At 35.8% G+C, this 18,600-nt stretch overlaps 1 protein-coding gene and 2 long non-coding RNA genes across 8 annotated transcripts; 1 reads left to right on the forward strand and 2 right to left on the reverse strand.

Moving 5' to 3' along the window:
• Window positions 1-339: 339 nt before the first annotated feature.
• LOC105671060 (uncharacterized) lies at window positions 340-18,288 on the forward strand. 6 transcript variants are annotated; one of them, XM_012364926.2, is made up of 7 exons: window positions 340-1,348; window positions 9,715-11,093; window positions 11,237-11,403; window positions 12,580-12,606; window positions 14,221-14,487; window positions 14,624-14,881; window positions 14,975-18,288. In XM_012364926.2, exons 1-7 carry the CDS (start codon window positions 1,255-1,257, stop codon window positions 15,168-15,170), a joined length of 2,388 nt encoding a protein of 795 aa, XP_012220349.1. In that variant the 5' UTR covers window positions 340-1,254; the 3' UTR covers window positions 15,171-18,288. The 6 variants fall into 6 exon arrangements, with proteins under 6 accessions (XP_012220349.1, XP_012220350.1, XP_067203280.1 ...); XM_012364927.2 differs by lacking the exon at window positions 340-1,348 and adding an exon at window positions 7,356-7,484; XM_067347179.1 differs by lacking the exon at window positions 340-1,348 and adding an exon at window positions 7,604-7,742.
• On the reverse strand, window positions 2,002-8,810 carry LOC136997037 (uncharacterized). The gene is made up of 3 exons (XR_010887848.1): window positions 8,506-8,810; window positions 7,205-8,155; window positions 2,002-2,216 (listed from the first exon to the last, which is right to left on the reverse strand). It is a non-coding gene; the product is annotated as an uncharacterized lncRNA (long non-coding RNA).
• LOC136997038 (uncharacterized) lies at window positions 3,027-7,176 on the reverse strand. Its single transcript, XR_010887849.1, has 2 exons — window positions 4,121-7,176; window positions 3,027-3,717 (listed from the first exon to the last, which is right to left on the reverse strand). It is a non-coding gene; the product is annotated as an uncharacterized lncRNA (long non-coding RNA).
• Window positions 18,289-18,600: the final 312 nt, after the last annotated feature.

Consider the following 18,600-nt stretch of genomic DNA (forward strand, 5'->3'; position numbering starts at 1 on the left):
AAAATTATTTTATATTTATTATGTATCGAGATTTAGTAATCAATTTTTATAACCAATTGTCAATATCTATAAATATTTCATAAATATTTATATTTTAATCGATTTTTAAATTATTCTCTCATGGATCAATTAAGAAAATCAATATTTTCGTAGAGGATCGACTTGCGGAAGACGAGGGCGCGCACATCGCGGCGTCTTTACGACTTCCGGCATGGCCACGTGATCAAATAACGGTCACTGCTGCCCTTCCATTTTGTGGAATGGAAAATTTCTGAGCAGCACCTCCCCCTTTTGTGTATGTGCGTGTGTTTATATATAAAATGTGTGTGTGTGTGTGTGTGTGTATATATATATACAAAATGTATGTGTGTATACATATGTAAACTTCTTTCCTCTTCCCCTCAAACGCCCCTTTGCCCTTTGTCACTCGCCATATAAATCCCCACCACGTCATCACCGGCGCTTATATACATTCTCCCACTCCTTTGAAATTCTCTTTCCCCCCACCAACAATCACGAGATACCGGATGTGCGGCAACGTCGCAACCGTTAAGTACATAAGAACAAGGGGGGAGGGAGGGAGAGAACAGACAAGTCAGGCATAGGAGAGTACGAGAAAGAACTGGCAACATGTCCACATTCAAATCTGATCAGAATCCCAGTTGGCTGCTTAGTAAAACAGTAGAAAACGCGAAACGGCAGAAAATTGCGGCACGCGATTCCCCAAAACAACGTATGTCTTGTGTGGGTATCGCAATGTAATATCACGTTGAACGAAAGGACGCCGTTGAGCGCGCGCGTCAACATCAGCATTGACGGTGTGCATGTGTCTGTGACGGTGTTCAGTTGTTCCGTAAGGTATCGGCGACGTGTTTTCGCGGTGTTCGTACGTTCTCTCTCGTTCTGTCTCACGCTTATCGTCTCGGTTGTACGCGACCCCAGCGCAGGCACTTGGAACGGTGTAGCGCAACGCGACTAGTGAATCTCCACCAAAAGCCGCTGCCTCGTGTACTTTAACGTTGACGCGGCGACGGCGGCGGCGGCAGCGGCGGCGGCGGCAGCAGCGGTGGAGGCGGTGACGGCAGAGGTGTCGACGGCGCGGCGGCGATTCTTACTACCTTCCGGCCATTTCGTACAAATTTTTGCGCGCGCCCGCGCTCGTTGCCTCTCAAGCGCACGACTTGATGTAAATGGTACAAGTGTGCTGTATTGTAGTCGTGTCGCGAAGAAAATTCCGCACGGCGACGTGGAATTATGTGCATGGATATACCACTTGAAGAGAAGAAGAAGATGGGCGATAAGAATATCGACGAAGACGTACAGATTATCGAGGCCCACATTTACAAAGGTAAGATTTAGAGGTTAGGTGGGTGGCGGCGACGGCGGCAGTAGCAGCGCGATGGTGGCAGCGGTGGCAAACTCGTGCGTATCTTTATTCCTCCTCTTTCTTTTCGCCCTCTCTTTTTCTCTTCCCCTTTTTTCACTCGCTCACTGGATGTACGATCTTATTGTCCTCGTTTTTCTTCATATTGTACACATTCGCGCTCTCTTTCTACAGTTAATCGTACTATTCCGTTTATATTAGTATCCAAGAGGTGTATGCTTCTGCGAAGTGTATCTCATCATACAGAACCGGCGTAACGTGCCGGCAACTATTCGTTAGCAAGGACGAAGTCTGTCGTGATAACGTTCGATAACTCAATTAAACTAAACTTAACGTTATCATATATTTATAACATAATACCAGTATAGTGAACTATTTTAAAACCAAATATTAGAAAATTATGTGAATAAAATATCAGAAAGGGGATCCTGGAGTCGTCTGTTTTACCGATTTCTTTTAAGTAGACTACTTTTTTTTTGGCTGTGTAGAATGAAAAATTCTTTTCTGTAATTTAAAGTACATATGCTAATACAGGGTGGACGGTCGATTTGAAAGAAAAAAAAACTATCATTAAACTACACAAGGAAATACATATATTACTTATTGATTAATAATAATTTATATTTCTTAATACATTTATTTCCACTAAAAAGATTATGTTTCATTACATAACATATAACTTTTTTAACAATAAATATTATATTGCTTTCAAATTTGGCTTTGGTATCTGAATAATGAGTTTTATTATTCATCGTGTTCGTACGTTCTCTCTCGTTCTGTCTCATACGTCTCGGTTGTACGCGACCCCAGCGCAGGCGGTATATCACTGACACTGAAAAAGAGAGTGTTAATGTACATAAACGTCTTTACTTAGATTTATTTTTCAATTTGTACATTAACTTTGAATATTAAAGTAAACGTTTAGTAGCTAGACATGTGTTCCAATTTTCGGGCATTTATTAACAAAAAGTTATTATTTAATTACAAATAATTTATTTATAAATATAAAATCTAAAAATAAAGTTTGTGCATATAATCTTTCACAAATATTTAATTGTCTATTAATTAGTAACTGTTGGTTTTATTTCTGTTAAATAAATTTTAATCTTTATTATACGTATTGAATGATGAAAAAAAAAATTATTTTGATAGAAAAAATTATAGCTTCAACAATGATTATCTTTTAAACATTTAATTTGGGACATGTATTTTATATAGATTTTAATGAAATTCTTAAAGATGGGAGAGATAAAATGCTATGATTTTTTATGTTTATGTTATGCTATATTTTTATATATTTTAATATATATTATACACACATGCACAAGCATGCGCGCGCGGATACATACACGCACACGCACACACACACATTTTATTATACATATTTTTTAATAAGATTGTTACATTGTAGCGAAATTAGAGAAGCTAGAGTTGATTTTTACAAAAATACATAAATTTGTCATTTATTTATTGATTTGTGATTTACTGAGCATTATATGAGTATCTATCTGTTATTCAAATTCACTCAACATACTCATATACATACGTATTCAATTATATCAGATGTTGTTCATGCATCTGCTTTCACAGAAAACATTGAAATATCTAGGTACTTGCTCAAAGTCATTGATAACACAGGATGTATTCAGAAATCAGTTTTTATATACTTAGTCAGTTTGTACATTTTTTGAGTTTTTAATTTTTTATTTGCAACTTAATCTATTTGTATCTAAATATTTTTTTAGCAATGTAATTTATGTAAAAACTATTAACAGATCCATTAATTGTCCATCGTGAATAATGAAAGTATTTCAAACGACATTTTACAATAATTTATGCGAAGCATTATTTTTTAAAACACTATATTATTTTTTCGGTTTTGTTTTTCCAAGTTTTATTTTCCCAGTTTTTATCGTTTTGAATTTTTTTAAATCGGATTTCCTTAAATTCTTAGTTATTTTGAAATAGTTAACAGTTTGAAAATTGACAAATCCTATGAACTAATTTCGAAAAATATGTTTTCGACATATTATTTCTGGGAAATTTTTGAATACTAACAGCATTACGTGCAACAAGTTGATATATTAGCGATACGACAGTACTATTATTTTCATTGACACGTGTAAGAAATGACGTGTAATTACGATCTTCTATTGATAACGTTTTCCGGAGACAAATTCCCCTAACAAGAAATGCGTTTATATGTTGATGCACAAGTATATTTCTTAATTATGCATAATTAGTATAATGCCTCTAATCTTTATTTCATTTGATAGCCGCATTTACTTAGAAGAATGATGTCATAGTTTATTTAAATCAACCGGTAAGTTGATCTTTGGCGGCACAGAAGCGTTATATCATCGTTATAAATTGTAATTTGCAAAGAAAAAAAGAGAAAAGAAATTATATTTTTATTTAACTCTGGAATAAGGAAGATTGCAAAATTACTTTTATACATGAAATAAGTTAAATTCATCCTTCTTAAACTTGTACGTATTATCTTGATTTGTATGTACATGTACATATACTGCATATATATATGCGTTATATACTATTTTCATTTATGCGTTTACACAGCTGATCGGTTATCACATTTTATCGATTATCGATATAATAAAATTATGTTTGCCAAGCAATACAAAACATATATATATACATGTCTATCTACTAGATAGCGTAGGTTTGTTTAAGTGATATAAAAAGTATGACATATTATTTTGGAATTTTTATATTCACCATAAAAAATGAACACGAAAATAAAGTGTGCCACTTTTAAATTTCACGAAATTGCCTCGCGTCGTGTTTCTCGCGCCATTATTGCGAAAGTATGAATTTTCTATACATCCTATACTTGTCACTGCGTCGCCGTGTCTCTATGTAATAATGCAATACGTTGAACGCAGCATGTTTGTAAGCGCATCGTGTAACGCGGAGCTAAGCTCGTCCGCCGATGTGTCCGTCAGTCGGCGACTCGTATATGTTACGCGCGTTCTATGTGTACGTTATGTACTAACTAGCGAGAGTTGGGAGGACATGTGCGACTCCGCGGTACATAATGTATCCGCCCCTAGTATATAAGGGCGGATACATAAGGAGCGAGGTGTGATGTAACAAAGAGGCGACTCTACCGAAGACGGCCGAGCGTTGCCGAGTGTGCGCTCGCGCAGTACTATGTTTCGCATAAGTCGCATGCGTGCCTTCGTTGTTACATAGGAGAGCGCGCAATATACCGCGCGAACTTCGTCAGCTGCTGTGAGTGAACGGCGCCATATGCAATTTTGCGCGAGCCGCACAAAAAATTACGCGTGCGTAAAGGATGGAAGGATGTGATGGTACATCACGTCAGGCTTTTTTCACCGGATCTGGCTTCGACCTTTGCTCTCTTTACGCTCTATACCACTTCCCGCCGTAGATATAGGAAAACGGGGCGAGATATGACCTTCATCCTGTTGGCTTTATCTATCGGCCTCAAGACGGAAATGCATTTCATTAACGTTCTATTGCGAAATCTATTTGCTATACACCTCGCTTGCGCACATATTAGACTCTACTATATTGCGTAACAATTGTTCATCAAGCTCATACTTTCGCAAAGTACAGGAAATAGAACGAGAGCTATTATCGCGTAAATAGAGAGCTGATGCGTGTGAAAGAGGAAGAGAGAGAGAGAGAGAGAGAGAGAGAGAGAGAGAGAGAGAGAGAAGAGAAGACAAAAAAGACAGAGATAGTCAAGTTATAGCAGAATGTGAATAGATTGAAAGAGAATATATATCCGTTCTCCACCGCCATATTGTACTTTTTAGCAATCCCTTTACCCCTCGCGCCATCTATGCACGCCAATTTTCCCCCACCCATTCTATTCGTCCCCGCCTTCAGTTTCACCCCACTCCTGAATCAAATGTGCTTTTGCTCGGCATAGCAACAGCAGCGATAGAGGGCTACTATAAATAGATCGCTACGACCTACAATGTTGCCAAAACGACTGGCCCAATGTGTATTGCGATCAAAGTAAACGCCACCAAGGCCACGACGGCAACGTCGCAATATTCGATTTAGTATGATCTAATCAGCCATATATTTGCGTCATATATGTTGTTTTCAACAAGGAATTTCATAGAACTTTGTGAACTTGTGAACTTGCAATGTGTATATAATACGCACTGAATAAATAATGACGCATACATCTATATGCGAGTACACTAAAGAGAATTATTTCAGAAAAAAATATGGAGCTTGGATATTAAAAAGGCGTTAAGAAACTTGAGCTTACACATACAATTCATGAACAATTGAAGAAATATATTTGCAATAGTCCTTTTTTTTTTATTTCAAGTTTCTCAAGTATCGATCAAGCGACGTCGCTTTTCCGCGCGCATATTTCTATGTATTCGTATATATGGTTGAAAAGTGAGACGAGAGAGGGAGTGGGCGTGCCTGGAGCACGAGAACTGGCAACGCCGCGCTCGTAAATCATGATTAAAATAATAAGTATAATACATATGTAGTATATAAGGCGGCCGGGTTTATGTATGTAAGAGCTGCGCAATAGCGCAAGCGGAGCCAGCATTTGGCTGGGTTCTGCGCAACTTCGGTACTCCCACCACCCTTTACGTGGTCCCCCACTGCTGGGGCGAATCGTTCGGTGAGTTGAAGTGATGGAGAGCAGCGAATCAAGCGCGCGAGCGTTAGAGAGGCGGGGGAGTAGGGTACCTGAAACCACGACTATATACCCCCGCGTGCGTTTACCAATCTTGGCACTTTGCCTGAAAGAGCATATCGACCGTGCGACGTTGTCACATCGTCCGGCGCGATCTTACGCGCCAGTCCTGGCTACTCTTTGAGTGGTATGTACCTAGGCTCCTGCAACTGATCCATGTTACACGATGCACGTGATCCAAGTCGAGCGCTTGCTCTGTTTAGCGTAGTTTACTATCTTTTCTCAGAAAATTTGAGATTAAAAGTGAAACATTTGCGCGTGAAGAAATAAAATCCTTTTCAGATCCGACATATATATATAAAATAATTGATGTATTTATTCGAAAAATAGCAACTTTTTTGTAAAAGTTTAACACTTACAATGAAACGACAAACACGTTGGTTTCTTTTCAAAGTTAGTTGTGTAGTAGTTTTTGAGAGCTTTGTATCTGTCAGTTGTATTTTGCATCGCAAAAGTATTTCTTCAACTAAAAGATCTATTTGTAAAGATGTATTAGCAATATTACATGAGTATTATAGAAGATGACTTACATATGATCATCTAATAATTCAGAGTTTACATATTACTTATCTAGAATTAATTGGATCTGCACGAGATTGAATTTTGTCATTCTGTGGAAACACATTTTATATGAAAGTGTATCGCGAAACAAGTAATTTAATTATAACATTAAACTATCTATCCACATCGATCGATCGGCTTTAGGTATTGTTCATCGCCAAGTGCATTCGTCTCGATTTGCCTCCTTACGCTTCAAGTAACACAGATAATAGAAAAGAAGTGAAAAAAAATCGCGGGCGAGTATCCTGTACTCATTCACATATACAGGGTGTCGCAGAATTAGTGGATCACTTTCGATTATTAATTCGTATATATACTCATTAACTAGTATTTTTCCAAGTGTCATACCAGCAGAATTACAAGCACATTTTCATGCAGCAACGCGCGATTACACGTGTTGCGTTAAGATGTTGCGCCGTCACTATAAATTGAATAATGTTTTCGATCTTTGAGCGAACAACCATACGGACTCATAAATATCGTAAGAATACCGGATCCGGTTCGAATGCAGTCCGCGGAGGACGACACTAGCGAATACATACCTAGCCTAGCACGCGGTACAGTCCGCGTAGAGAGTGTTGCGGCGGATTCGCGTGGCGTTTGTGGGCTAGAGACCGTGAAAATGCCTAGTGTCCTCGTAGCGAGCGAATAGCTCTCGATGTTGCAACACGGCCTATCACTCGGACGGCCTGAAATCGAGGTCCGCGCTGAAGACCTGGGAGAGCTCGCGCGATAGTATGGCGCTGTCCTCTTTCGAGAGCGTCGCGATCTCTGGGAATGCTCCGATGGTCCGCAGAGCTCCTACGCCCGGACGAGAAGCATGTACGTAGTCGACGGTGGAGCGATACCGTTTACGTACCCCGTTCTCCCCTTGTTTCACCTACACTTACCCTCGGGGTATCGAGCGCGATAGTGGTGGCGCGGTAGCGACGGCGGCGGCAATGATGATGATGAGAGTCTTTCGCGCCACCTGGTATAATCGTGTCGGCACACAAAGTGAAACGTCGTCATCGTGCTCATCAGGGGAAAGCGTGAAAGCTACGAGAGTCGAAAACTGCTTAGAGGGACAACAACTTTCCCGTGTGTGTCCGATTGTATTCTTGGCTGTCCACCATTGATACCGTCATCCTCCTCTTCCTCCACCTCCTCCTCCTCCTCCTCATTTCTCTTCTCTCGCGCCTTTTCTCTTCCTCTTGTTTCTAGTCGTGTAACATGGATCGCGCGCGATACCGTCGGCGGTGTTCGTAGGTGGACGTGCTGTACATTATAACCTCAACGAGGAAGCATTGTTGGCGTGTGTCAGACCGTCCAGCTACGCATCGAAATGTGATTTGGGCGCATCGAGTTTTGGAACATTCTCTTGACCATCGAGGATGAGGAACGGCTTTACGGATATACCGGTCGCGAGTGCTGACAGTAGCACGGACGCCATATGGCTCGAGAAAAACAGTCCGTCGCGGATGGCATCCGAGCGAGTATCGCTTAGTGAACAGCTAAATGAAACATATTCGTTCATTAATTCATTCAGTACGTCTTTCCTTCGTACACACACATATATATATATATACACACACATATATATATACACACACACACATATATATATACACACACACACACACATTTTATATATATATATATATATATATATATAATTTGAGCCACGAAAAGCTTATATATATATATATGTATATATATAAGTGCGAGAATTCAATCCTTTGGCTATTCCAGTGTTTTTTCCGATATCGTAGCATGCGAAAATTATGATTGCATTTTGCTATGGTATTAAAAGTTAAATACGTCACAACTATGTATACCAATTTCGATCGTTATATGGATTTACCGGTATTCGAATTGATATAACTTTTGATAAAATTTCCAAACTGACATGTAGAATTTTGGTACTGCTGGAATGTTTACGCTGCAGTTTGTATTTCTCATCATCGCGTCGCGGCATGTCGCGCGATGCGCAGTATCGTGAAACGCGCGGTATCATCGGACACGCGGTGTGGCGACATGCCCGAGCGTAATTTGCGACTGATCGATCAAGGATCTTTAATTAATTGAGACTCGTCACGTGCGCAGTGTTTGGTTATCCTACTCTTTGACTTTGCATGAAAGTGTGTTTATCCCCGCGTTTGTGCTCTATGTGCGTACACAAAGATTTTCAATTGTTAAAACGTGACTTGGATAATAAGAAATTTAAAGCGATGTGCGATTTGTCACTTTTGCAGCAAAATCCTATAAACTTTCCATAAATCTTGAAGTGCGCAGTGGAGCAAAAATTGTGGAGCAAAAATTGTGGAGTAAAAATTAATTGGCAAAATAAATAAATTTCAAAAATTAATGTAAAAGATGGTATTCTGCAGTACTTTTCATATTTTTTTATTCGATTCTGACTTGATTTTGAATATGCACAAATTTTTAGTTTAGATACGCAAGATATACAATAATAAGTTTTGGAACTGATTTATTATATCTGCGCACTAGTGAATTATGACAAGAATTTTCAGCGATTGCGTGCTAATGACAATTTTATATTAGCTGGAGTAATGATGGGATCGAAATGTATTATAATTATTTTTATATTGACATATTTGTCTATGTGTTGAATATATTAGACGCATTCATAGTTTAAGAGTATTAAGAACATAGTGATTGATAAAATGCATTAATGATCGAAAGAATAATGAATAATGCGAATAATTTTATAGTTAAGAATACAAACGGCATATCTATCGGCAGAATTTCTTGGTTTCTTGATTTTTTTGATATAATAAAAATCGCAGGTATTATGTACATATTATTTTAATTTTTCTCTCTTGAAATATTTTTTTTTAAATCTCAAACATTCTTCAGATTTTGATGTCACAAGCATCCTTTAGATCTCTTTAAATTTGTCAAATATGTAGATTTTTCCTTCAAGAAATTAAAAAAAGATGTATAAATTCTCTAATCTATGCGTATAAATTGTACGCAATCTTTCTGCATATTAGCAATAAAAAAAGTTTTGTCCTTTCAAGACTGTGACTTACACTTTATTCTTTTTCAGCTTTCGATAAAGTCGTCGTCAAACAAGAACGTCCAGATGAAGCGGAGATCCGTGAATTGGCTGCCAAAATGGTGGAAGCAAACAAGGCGAAAATGTTAGCCAATATGCCTGTAGCGCAACAGCAACAGCAACAACAACAGCAACAACAACAGAGGCCGCAATGTCTTCTACCACAATCTAATTTTCACGGTATCCTCGGGTATTTGAACAAACGGCCAACCGACGGACCGTCCGTGCCGAAATCGCCATCGACGAGTAGTTTGGAAAGCAAGGTACCGTCGCCCGACGACGACAGTCAAAGGGGACGATTCGGCTGGACGAGCTTCGACGATTGTCACATACCTTATATACTACGCTCCGGCGAAAAGTATTGCGCCGTACGCATTCTAGAGTCTAAGCTTCTCAACAAGTACCTGAGCTATCTGCATTCGGACATCTATAGTTGTACGTGTATCAGAAGTTATTACATTACGGAAGCCGAGAGCAAACTGTTTAACGAGATCAACGCTAAGCATTGCGAGAATCAGTTCGGAAGGGACGCGTTCACGTGTAAAGACTTGGTGGTACGACTCTCGGACGCGAAAGAGTTTTATACGTTTCTCGATGTGTGTTATACGAAACTGACCGCCGGTACCAATCCGAATGTGACGAGCGGACGTAAGGCGGAGAAATGCGGTTTTATACGGATAAACAAAGAGTCTGTGGTTCCTTATACGGTGAAGGACGGTCTGCAATACGTGCCGCTGTTCTACTTCGAGGGTGAAACGGAAAATCTTAAGCTGAAGGCGGAGAAGCTCGAGGGCTGGGATCTCTCGTATCTGAAGTTCTGCTGCAAAGTACAGGGTATACGTAATGAATTGTTCGCTAGTGAAACGTGCTCGGTGATTAGTTTGAGTGATATTAAGAGTTACTTTCCACCGGGCACCGGCTTCGAGGACTATTGGCCGACGAAAGTTATGGATTCGCAATTACTGGTGAACAGTAACGGCGGCGGTAGCGGCGGCGGATGGACGAAACAGCCGCCCACACCGCCGGCAGCTAAGCCTGCTGTGCAAAACGCGAGTAAGATCGTACCTCCAATGAACGCGCGCGCTGCACCGATGTCCACTATAATACAACGGGGCGTCGTGAACGCGCCACCGCCTTCGATGCCGCGAATAGGGCAACCGAGGCCTGTCGCAACGACACACCCCTCGCATTCTTCTCCATCGGGACTTGCCACCGGTAGGTCCAACATAGTGTCCCAATCTATGCTGAACAATGTTCAAGGTGTAGTCGCCAATGGCTGGTCAGGCCTCGTCGGTGGTCAACCCACCTTCCAAACGGCACTCACTCCGCAGGCTAATTCCCTCATACGTGCAACTCAGAGTATGCACAACGTAAGAAAATCTTCTTTTTATTAGAAATTATATTGAGAACGATGTTAATTTCACGTCAGTTTTTTTTTTTTATTATTTTTTCATACCGCATATTGCTTTAATTTTATATTATCAATATATCAAGTTTAGTTTTTCATTTTCAGCAAATGTCTATTACTCCTAAAAGCTATTCCCAGCAATCTAGAAGTAGAGCAAACAATAGTGGAACAGCAGCTCAATATCCTGGAATAACCATGCGAAGTATTGCTGAAGCTGAACCACCACCGCCTCTTGTTAGAGCAACTGTTCACTCCAATCAACCCAACCTCGGGTGTGTATTAATAGAACTTTCTGACATATAGCTTTTGACATATAAGTGTATTAAATTTACAAAGCTTTTTAAACAATTTTTAATATGTCTTTGTGTTTCTTATTAACAGTTTTCTTTGGCTATGTAGTGTTCTTACTTATAGATGGGCTTGCTTACGATACAGTAAATCTGCTAGCGCATAATAATGACTGTATAATGTCCAAGCCAAATATTGCACATTTCTTTCACGATATTACACGTATCATCACATTTGAATCTCTTTTTATTTCATTTAAATCGTTTCTTTTTTAATACAAAGTCTTGGAAAAGATGGAATTTACTCGACTTAAGTAATTGCTCAAAATAAGAAAAAAAATTAAGGCTTAATTGACTCACTCAATCAAAATTTATGATATAATAGGCTTAATGAGCCAGGTTAGTTGTTCCTTAAAGTATTATATGTTTGCAACTGACTTAATAACAGACGTTTCGATCTATGTTTAATGAAAATCTTCAGTGAAAATATTGCAGTAAGTTAATATAAAAAAAAGAAAAAAAAAAACAAATTGCATGCATTAAAATTTATATGAGAGACAATTAATCCGAAAAGACGAAACGCATGCTCAGTTCTTTGATTTTTTATTATTTTTAAGTGCTAATTATCATTTATGTGTTTAATTTAACTTACTGTAATATTTTATTATATATTAAATCGATCGCAAATGTATAATACTTTCGGTACGGGCAAACAGCCTAGATCATGAGCCTGATACTTTAATATCATAATTTAAATTATTAAATTAATTAATAAATTTTGTGCAAAAATACTGGCTAAAATTTATGCTTCTTTTAAGAGAGGGGGATTATTATTCGGTTATATTATGATTGCAATTCGATTTTGATACCAAATAATGGCAACAGCGACACGCTCTCTTGTCACTGAATTAACAGCTTTTTCTAATAAATTCAAAAGTAAAAATTTTTTTGTTAATAAAAGAAAACTTATTCTGCATTTCACACAAGTATCGAGCATTAGAATCATACGCTTATTCTAGCTCGTAAAATTGTGTCTTTATACTTGTATTTATACATAATTGTTTATATACATATAATGTGTAATTAATTATTATATATAAAGTATCTGCACCACAGCTTATTGCATTTGTACATACAACATATGATTTTTTTTTTGTATAGTTATCCCACCTATGGGAAGGATGACTGGTGAGTTTCCCTGTAAAATATATTTTAATCATATAGATTATTATAAGAAGTGAAGAAAAAGCATGCACAAGTTCGACATTTATAGTTCTTGGATTCTTTTATATAAATATCAATATTGATAATTAATCTGTACGATTATTTTTAAAGCTTTCTTGAGTGATAAGTAATACACATTGATTCTGTCGTACGTAAATCTCTTTACAATATACATTTAACATAATCATAATGACGTGGTATTTGAATAATATTTGAAATATTTAATTAATGTCCGAGATGCAGATGATGTCTGAAATAGTTGAGTATTGTTACGATTATTACGGATCTGTTTGTAAAATTCGCTTCTTTGTTTGATAGGTTTTGCATAAATCAGTTGCAATAATAATTTTACACTTTTCTACATGCTGAAGATATAACGAAATTATAGTTATTTGTAAATTGAATTGTTTTTGGAGGAAGATATAGCTAACACTGTGTTATTGCACTTAAAGATCCTGAAGGGAGAGTTTGGAAGGCAATATCTACTTTCTAATTGCAACCATGGTGCAGCAAAAAAAATTAATTGACCAAAAAGTATTACAGATGACTATTTTGAGCGAAATTTTGGGCATAAAGGACGTATTTCATAATAGGAACTAATAAAAATTACTAGATTTAGATGTATGCGTGTAAGATTAAGAGAAATTATCGAAGCAGAGTCATATTTTCCGGCAAAATTTTAAACGCATGCATCTATGAATTTAATTGCCATATCCGAACAAAAAATTGTGCAGACAAACAAAAGCTATTTAGCTTCTGTATCTATTTTTATCGTCAATTTAATTTTTAATCGATGATCTTAGTCGAAAATTTTGAATTATTTTTTTCTTATAAAACACATCATAGTTGGGAATGTTTAACGCTCGATGATTTATGAAAAAATTAATATACAATTGAATGTACACTTTTATTTTTAGATGAAATATTTTCTCAAGTTGAAAACACATTAATTTGAATATATATAATGACAAAAATACAAAACTATATTTTTATTGGATAAGAATCCAAAGTCCAGGAATTAAAAATCTAAAACAAATTAAAGCAAAATTAATTTAATTTAATATTACATAATAGGTCAATTTCCGGTTTGTTGCAAGATAAAGGACTTTTTCCAGACTTTTCCCTTTAGGGTTTCCAATTTGAATTACCAATCGTGTGTATTTTGTTACGCATCACATACCAGATATATAACATTCTATAACATTTAAATGGCTTGAAATTTGCATAAATATTATATACAAATTATCTACTGCTTGGAAAAAGCTGGAATTTTTATAAATTTTTTTTTTTTTTTTTTTTTTTTTTTTTTTTCAAAGTTTGAGTAGATATTTTGTATATAAATATATAATTATGTACAAGTTTTGCCTTGTTCTTTACGTTATAATTACGTTATATATTGTGCAATTAATTATTTTTTTAAGTAAATAATATACATAAGTAATAAGTACATTTTTTATATCACTTTATTAAATTACTTGAAGTTTGAACGATAAGTGATAAGTAAATAGTATTAAAAAATTGAAAATGATTATTATATGTAAAATAGTCAAATATAATGTAATAATTTTTGTATTTTAGGGTGACAACTACATATACAACACCTACATTAGGCGTGCCTAATGCAGTTACAGCAAATACATATCCACAGATGCTTGGCTTAAGTCAAGTCCAAGACCAAGTCCAAGCTTTGATGCCAGCACCTACCCCGGCATCAAATTTATTACATTCGCAAAGGCACACACCATTTGTACACAATACGTCTCATACGTCTCATACGAAATATCCACCTCCTTTAATACCAGTTAACGGTAGTAGCGGTAGCGGCGGTGGCGGCAGCAGCTCCAGGTATGTATATTACGAGTTTATTATTATCTTGAGGATTAAACGAAAAAATGATAGGAATTTTTATCGCAATGAAGTCACTTTCGAGCGATGAATTCAGAGTATTCTATGTCATTCACATTCACAAATTACTTTTTAGAGATTCCCGAGGGAGGAAGTCGTTAATATCAATACCAGATACGCAAATGTCGTCTTGTCACGTGCAACCGTACCAAATTCAGAAGGCACTGGTTGACGAGAAGATGGTACCCTGCATCAATCTGAAACCTTACATGTATACCGAGTTGCTGATGACGCTTCCCGATTTCGTCTCCAGCTTCTTTCCCGCCTGCAACATCGAGAATTGTAGACAAGTCCTGACAGATGTTCTACATATAGACCTGTATCAAGGAAATAGGTAAATAGACGAGTAATGCTTGGCACTGCAATATTCCGAATATTTCTATTTTGAAATATTCTAATCCTGTGAGAAAAAAAATTTACTTTCCAGACTACAAATGAAGATGTTAATGGAAGCAGGCAAGTGTTCTTCGCTAACTGAAGAGCTGCCTTTAATACAAGTTAGGAATGTACTAAAGTTCATGCCACAATTCAAATATATGTTCAATAGTGGAGACATGGTTATGCCATCCCCAGTTCATTCGTCAGAAGATCACATCGCCAAAAAGCGCCAACGCACCAGCTAGGATTGGCTACAGCCTTACTGGCCTACTTACGATTACTATCATTCGGCGTTCTAAATGCGCCGATAAACACTTGGATTCGCGTGTGGTGCAACATCGCACTGTTACGGGATGCTCTCGGGATAGAGATAAGTGTGTTTAAAGGAAAAGATTATATACCGCGTGTGTGCAACGCGCAACAAAAATACACACGACTGATAATTCAAGTTTGTGTACAGTGACACTATGTGAGCTATTTCTTTCTCCAAAGTGTATTTATTAAAGAGAATATTGACTGTAAATAAAATTGAAGCGTGCAAATTTAGGAGTTACAGTTGACAATTTAGATCTGCTTTTATGTAAAAGAATTCATTCATTTCTCGGAGCTGTTACAATCTAACGAATACAACATCGTTACAGGATAAAGTAAACCTAACACAAGAATTTTTACTTTCAAGTTAAATGTATCTTGGCATTCCACACATACACACACACACACGCGTGCACACACACACACGCGCGCGCGTGCGCACACACACACACACACACACACGCGCGTGCGCGCGCGTGCGCGCGCGACGATAAATAACACGATAGACATTACACACGCACACGCAAGTCATGTGCAACAAATATGTTTACTTTATTTCTACCTCTTTATAAGAGTGAATACACAAATTCTTTCGGGTTCCACATTTTATTTTTTGTTACACGTCAATATTTTATGCATGTGAAATAGAAAGTTCTGTTAAAAAAAAAAAAAGTCGGAGAAAGAAAATGCCGTTATCCAATTTATAAAGGGACATGACATTGCTATAGAGTTATTCAGAATGGATAACCTATTTTCCATATTAAATATATATCAATAAAAGAAAAACCGAAAAATGGAAGTAATGCTTCTTCAAGTTCCTAGCTATTACTAGTATGTATTCTGATAACTAGCTGCAAGCTAATTTAAAAGTGTTTAATTCATTCATTAATTGTGATGATCTTTATGTGAGTTTTTTATATTTTTTCATAAAATTTGTTTAATAAAAGCGTGGTACACATATATATATATATATATAATATGAAACAATTTTCATTTCAATCGTTTAACAGATGCACTATGTACAAGAGTATGGTGGACGTATCAATGGAATGATAAAATGAAGCAAATGCCTATTTAATGTAAAGAGATTGCAGTAAGCAATATTTCATGGACTAAATTGCGAAACGAATAATATATCTTGACAAAAAGGGTGAAAATACTTCCTGCGTTTATATTTTGATATATATACACACACATCTATATATATATATATATATATATACATATATATTTATGAGCAATACTTTGCAAACATTGCTGCTGCATCTTCCCTACTCACATTGTAAACTTTTGCTTCAAGACGATTCAAAACAGCACATTTTTCGAATTTTGTTACACATGATTATGTAACTAAATTTAATAATTTTCAAGCATTTGTTGATGATACAAGTGTCTCATGAGAGGGTTAGCGTGAACATTTGCCGGGGTTGGATGGTCCAACTATAAATGTAAAGAAAAAAATATATAAAAAATATGCGTGAAATTTAATATATTTATTAGAAGATTTCATATCTCTAAATATGTTATCGAGTGCAATATCTCATAGAAATTTTAGACAAAAAAAACAAAGACGTGATCCTACAAAGACGGACAAGATCGACGCGAATTTGCACAAAGCAGTAGTCGGATTTAGTTGCATATATTTGCGACTGCTTCACGCTCAACCCATTTCATAGATACGTTGAATTTATATAAGTAAAATTGAAATTGTTCAAGCTACAACCTACGAGGTAAACTGTTAAAACATTTATGTGTGAAGTATAACAAGAAAATGCGATAACGTTTAAACAAGAAAATTTGATATTTAAAATCGCGCTGAGATAGTCTTCCATGTTGGTCCATAAATTCGCCAAACTTTTGTTCGATTTAATAAATTATTTAAAACATTACCGACATTATTACTGAGTCTTCGATAATAGTAGTTTATCTTTATTTACAATAATATAAACGTAGGGCGCAATAATAATGTGCTCTACATTTCGGGACAGAATATGAAATGCTATTTTGTCTCTTCTCTGATGTGAGATAGAGAACTAAATAGTTATTATCAACCGGCTCCTTTCGTCATTTACTAACTTTAGCGTAAGAAAGCTCTAAAAAAAGTACACATGACAAACAAGTGTATATAAAGGGATAATTATAACGACTGATTCACGTCGAACGTGAATTTTCCACGCAAGGCAAAAATTGTTTGGACATTCTGTCGTAATGAATATGATATTATTTATGTTTTTGTCGTATTACAATTTGGAAGATCTTATATTGCTACTGAGAGACTCTGGACTGGTATCATTTATTGTTATAGACGATTCAAGCAAATGTAGAAGAGATTCAAAGAATGGAAGAGTAATTTACAGTTACGTGTTATAAATAAAACTTTGAACGATGATTATATCTCATTTCATTGGTATAGAGCTTTGATTATTTAATTTAATTACTATAATATTTGATGTTTTATATATATATATATATATATATATATATATATATATATATATATATATATATATATATATATATATACGTATTATATATATATATACGTACAGCAGATTTATGATTACTGTCAAACGTAGTACGTATGAATTTTATATATGCTTTATACCTCATTTATAAATGTCAGTAAAATTGTTTAGTAATTGTCAAAATTTATATTTTAGGACGCATAGGACTACAATATATATATACTTGGAAAAAGAGAACAGTATATATTGATTTTACGGGTAATTCTTTTTAGTGCAAAAATAAGAAAAAACAATATTTACGAATTTTTTTTTAATTAACTTAACAAGAGCACATATTTTGTTTTAGTTTGTGTAACCGTCTTGTAGGCGCTGTATTCTTCTTAAAAAAAACGCAAGAGATGGATCCAGTCCAAAACGTTTAGAATATAATTCTTTTTAATATAGATTAATATTTATGTTTATTTGTTAACATTTGTTAAAACAACATGTATATTATATCTTATTGCTATCGTTTGTACATATAGAATATAAGAAATAGGATTACATTAGATATTTCAAATAAATTCATGATACAATCAAATAGAAATTGGGTTTCTTAAGCCTATAAATGTCCCAGTAGCCGGTTTAAGATGATCATTACTAAAATACAATTTTTCCCATTAAAATAATATTTTTCTTATCTTTTTTTTGTATACATGATAAAGATTAAAGTCTACTTGTTAGTAGAAACAAGTCTAAAACAATAATTGGTCAACAAAAATAAACTTTTTTTTGTCAGAAGAACTTGAATGAATCTGACAGTGTACTTTTTATGCTGAAGTGATGTCTATCAGGCAAAATTATTAAGCAACGCATGGTTTTAATTTGATAAAATTTAATAATAATACCAAGCAGCGTA

This window comes from Linepithema humile, chromosome 1 (genome assembly GCF_040581485.1).
Source record: "Linepithema humile isolate Giens D197 chromosome 1, Lhum_UNIL_v1.0, whole genome shotgun sequence".
NCBI classification, from domain to species: Eukaryota; Metazoa; Arthropoda; class Insecta; order Hymenoptera; family Formicidae; genus Linepithema; species Linepithema humile.

What these genes read in the sequence shown, in the direction of transcription:
- LOC105671060 (XM_012364922.2), top strand. Translation starts at nt 8,036, where the DNA reads ATGAGGAACGGCTTTACGGATATACCGGTCGCGAGTGCTGACAGTAGC. An exon ending in TTCGTTCATTAATTCATTCA is followed by an intron (nt 8,190 to 9,714) that starts GTACGTCTTTCC and finishes ATTCTTTTTCAG; the next exon opens with CTTTCGATAAAGTCGTCGTC. An exon ending in ACCTATGGGAAGGATGACTG is followed by an intron (nt 12,607 to 14,220) that starts GTGAGTTTCCCT and finishes TTTGTATTTTAG; the next exon opens with GGTGACAACTACATATACAA.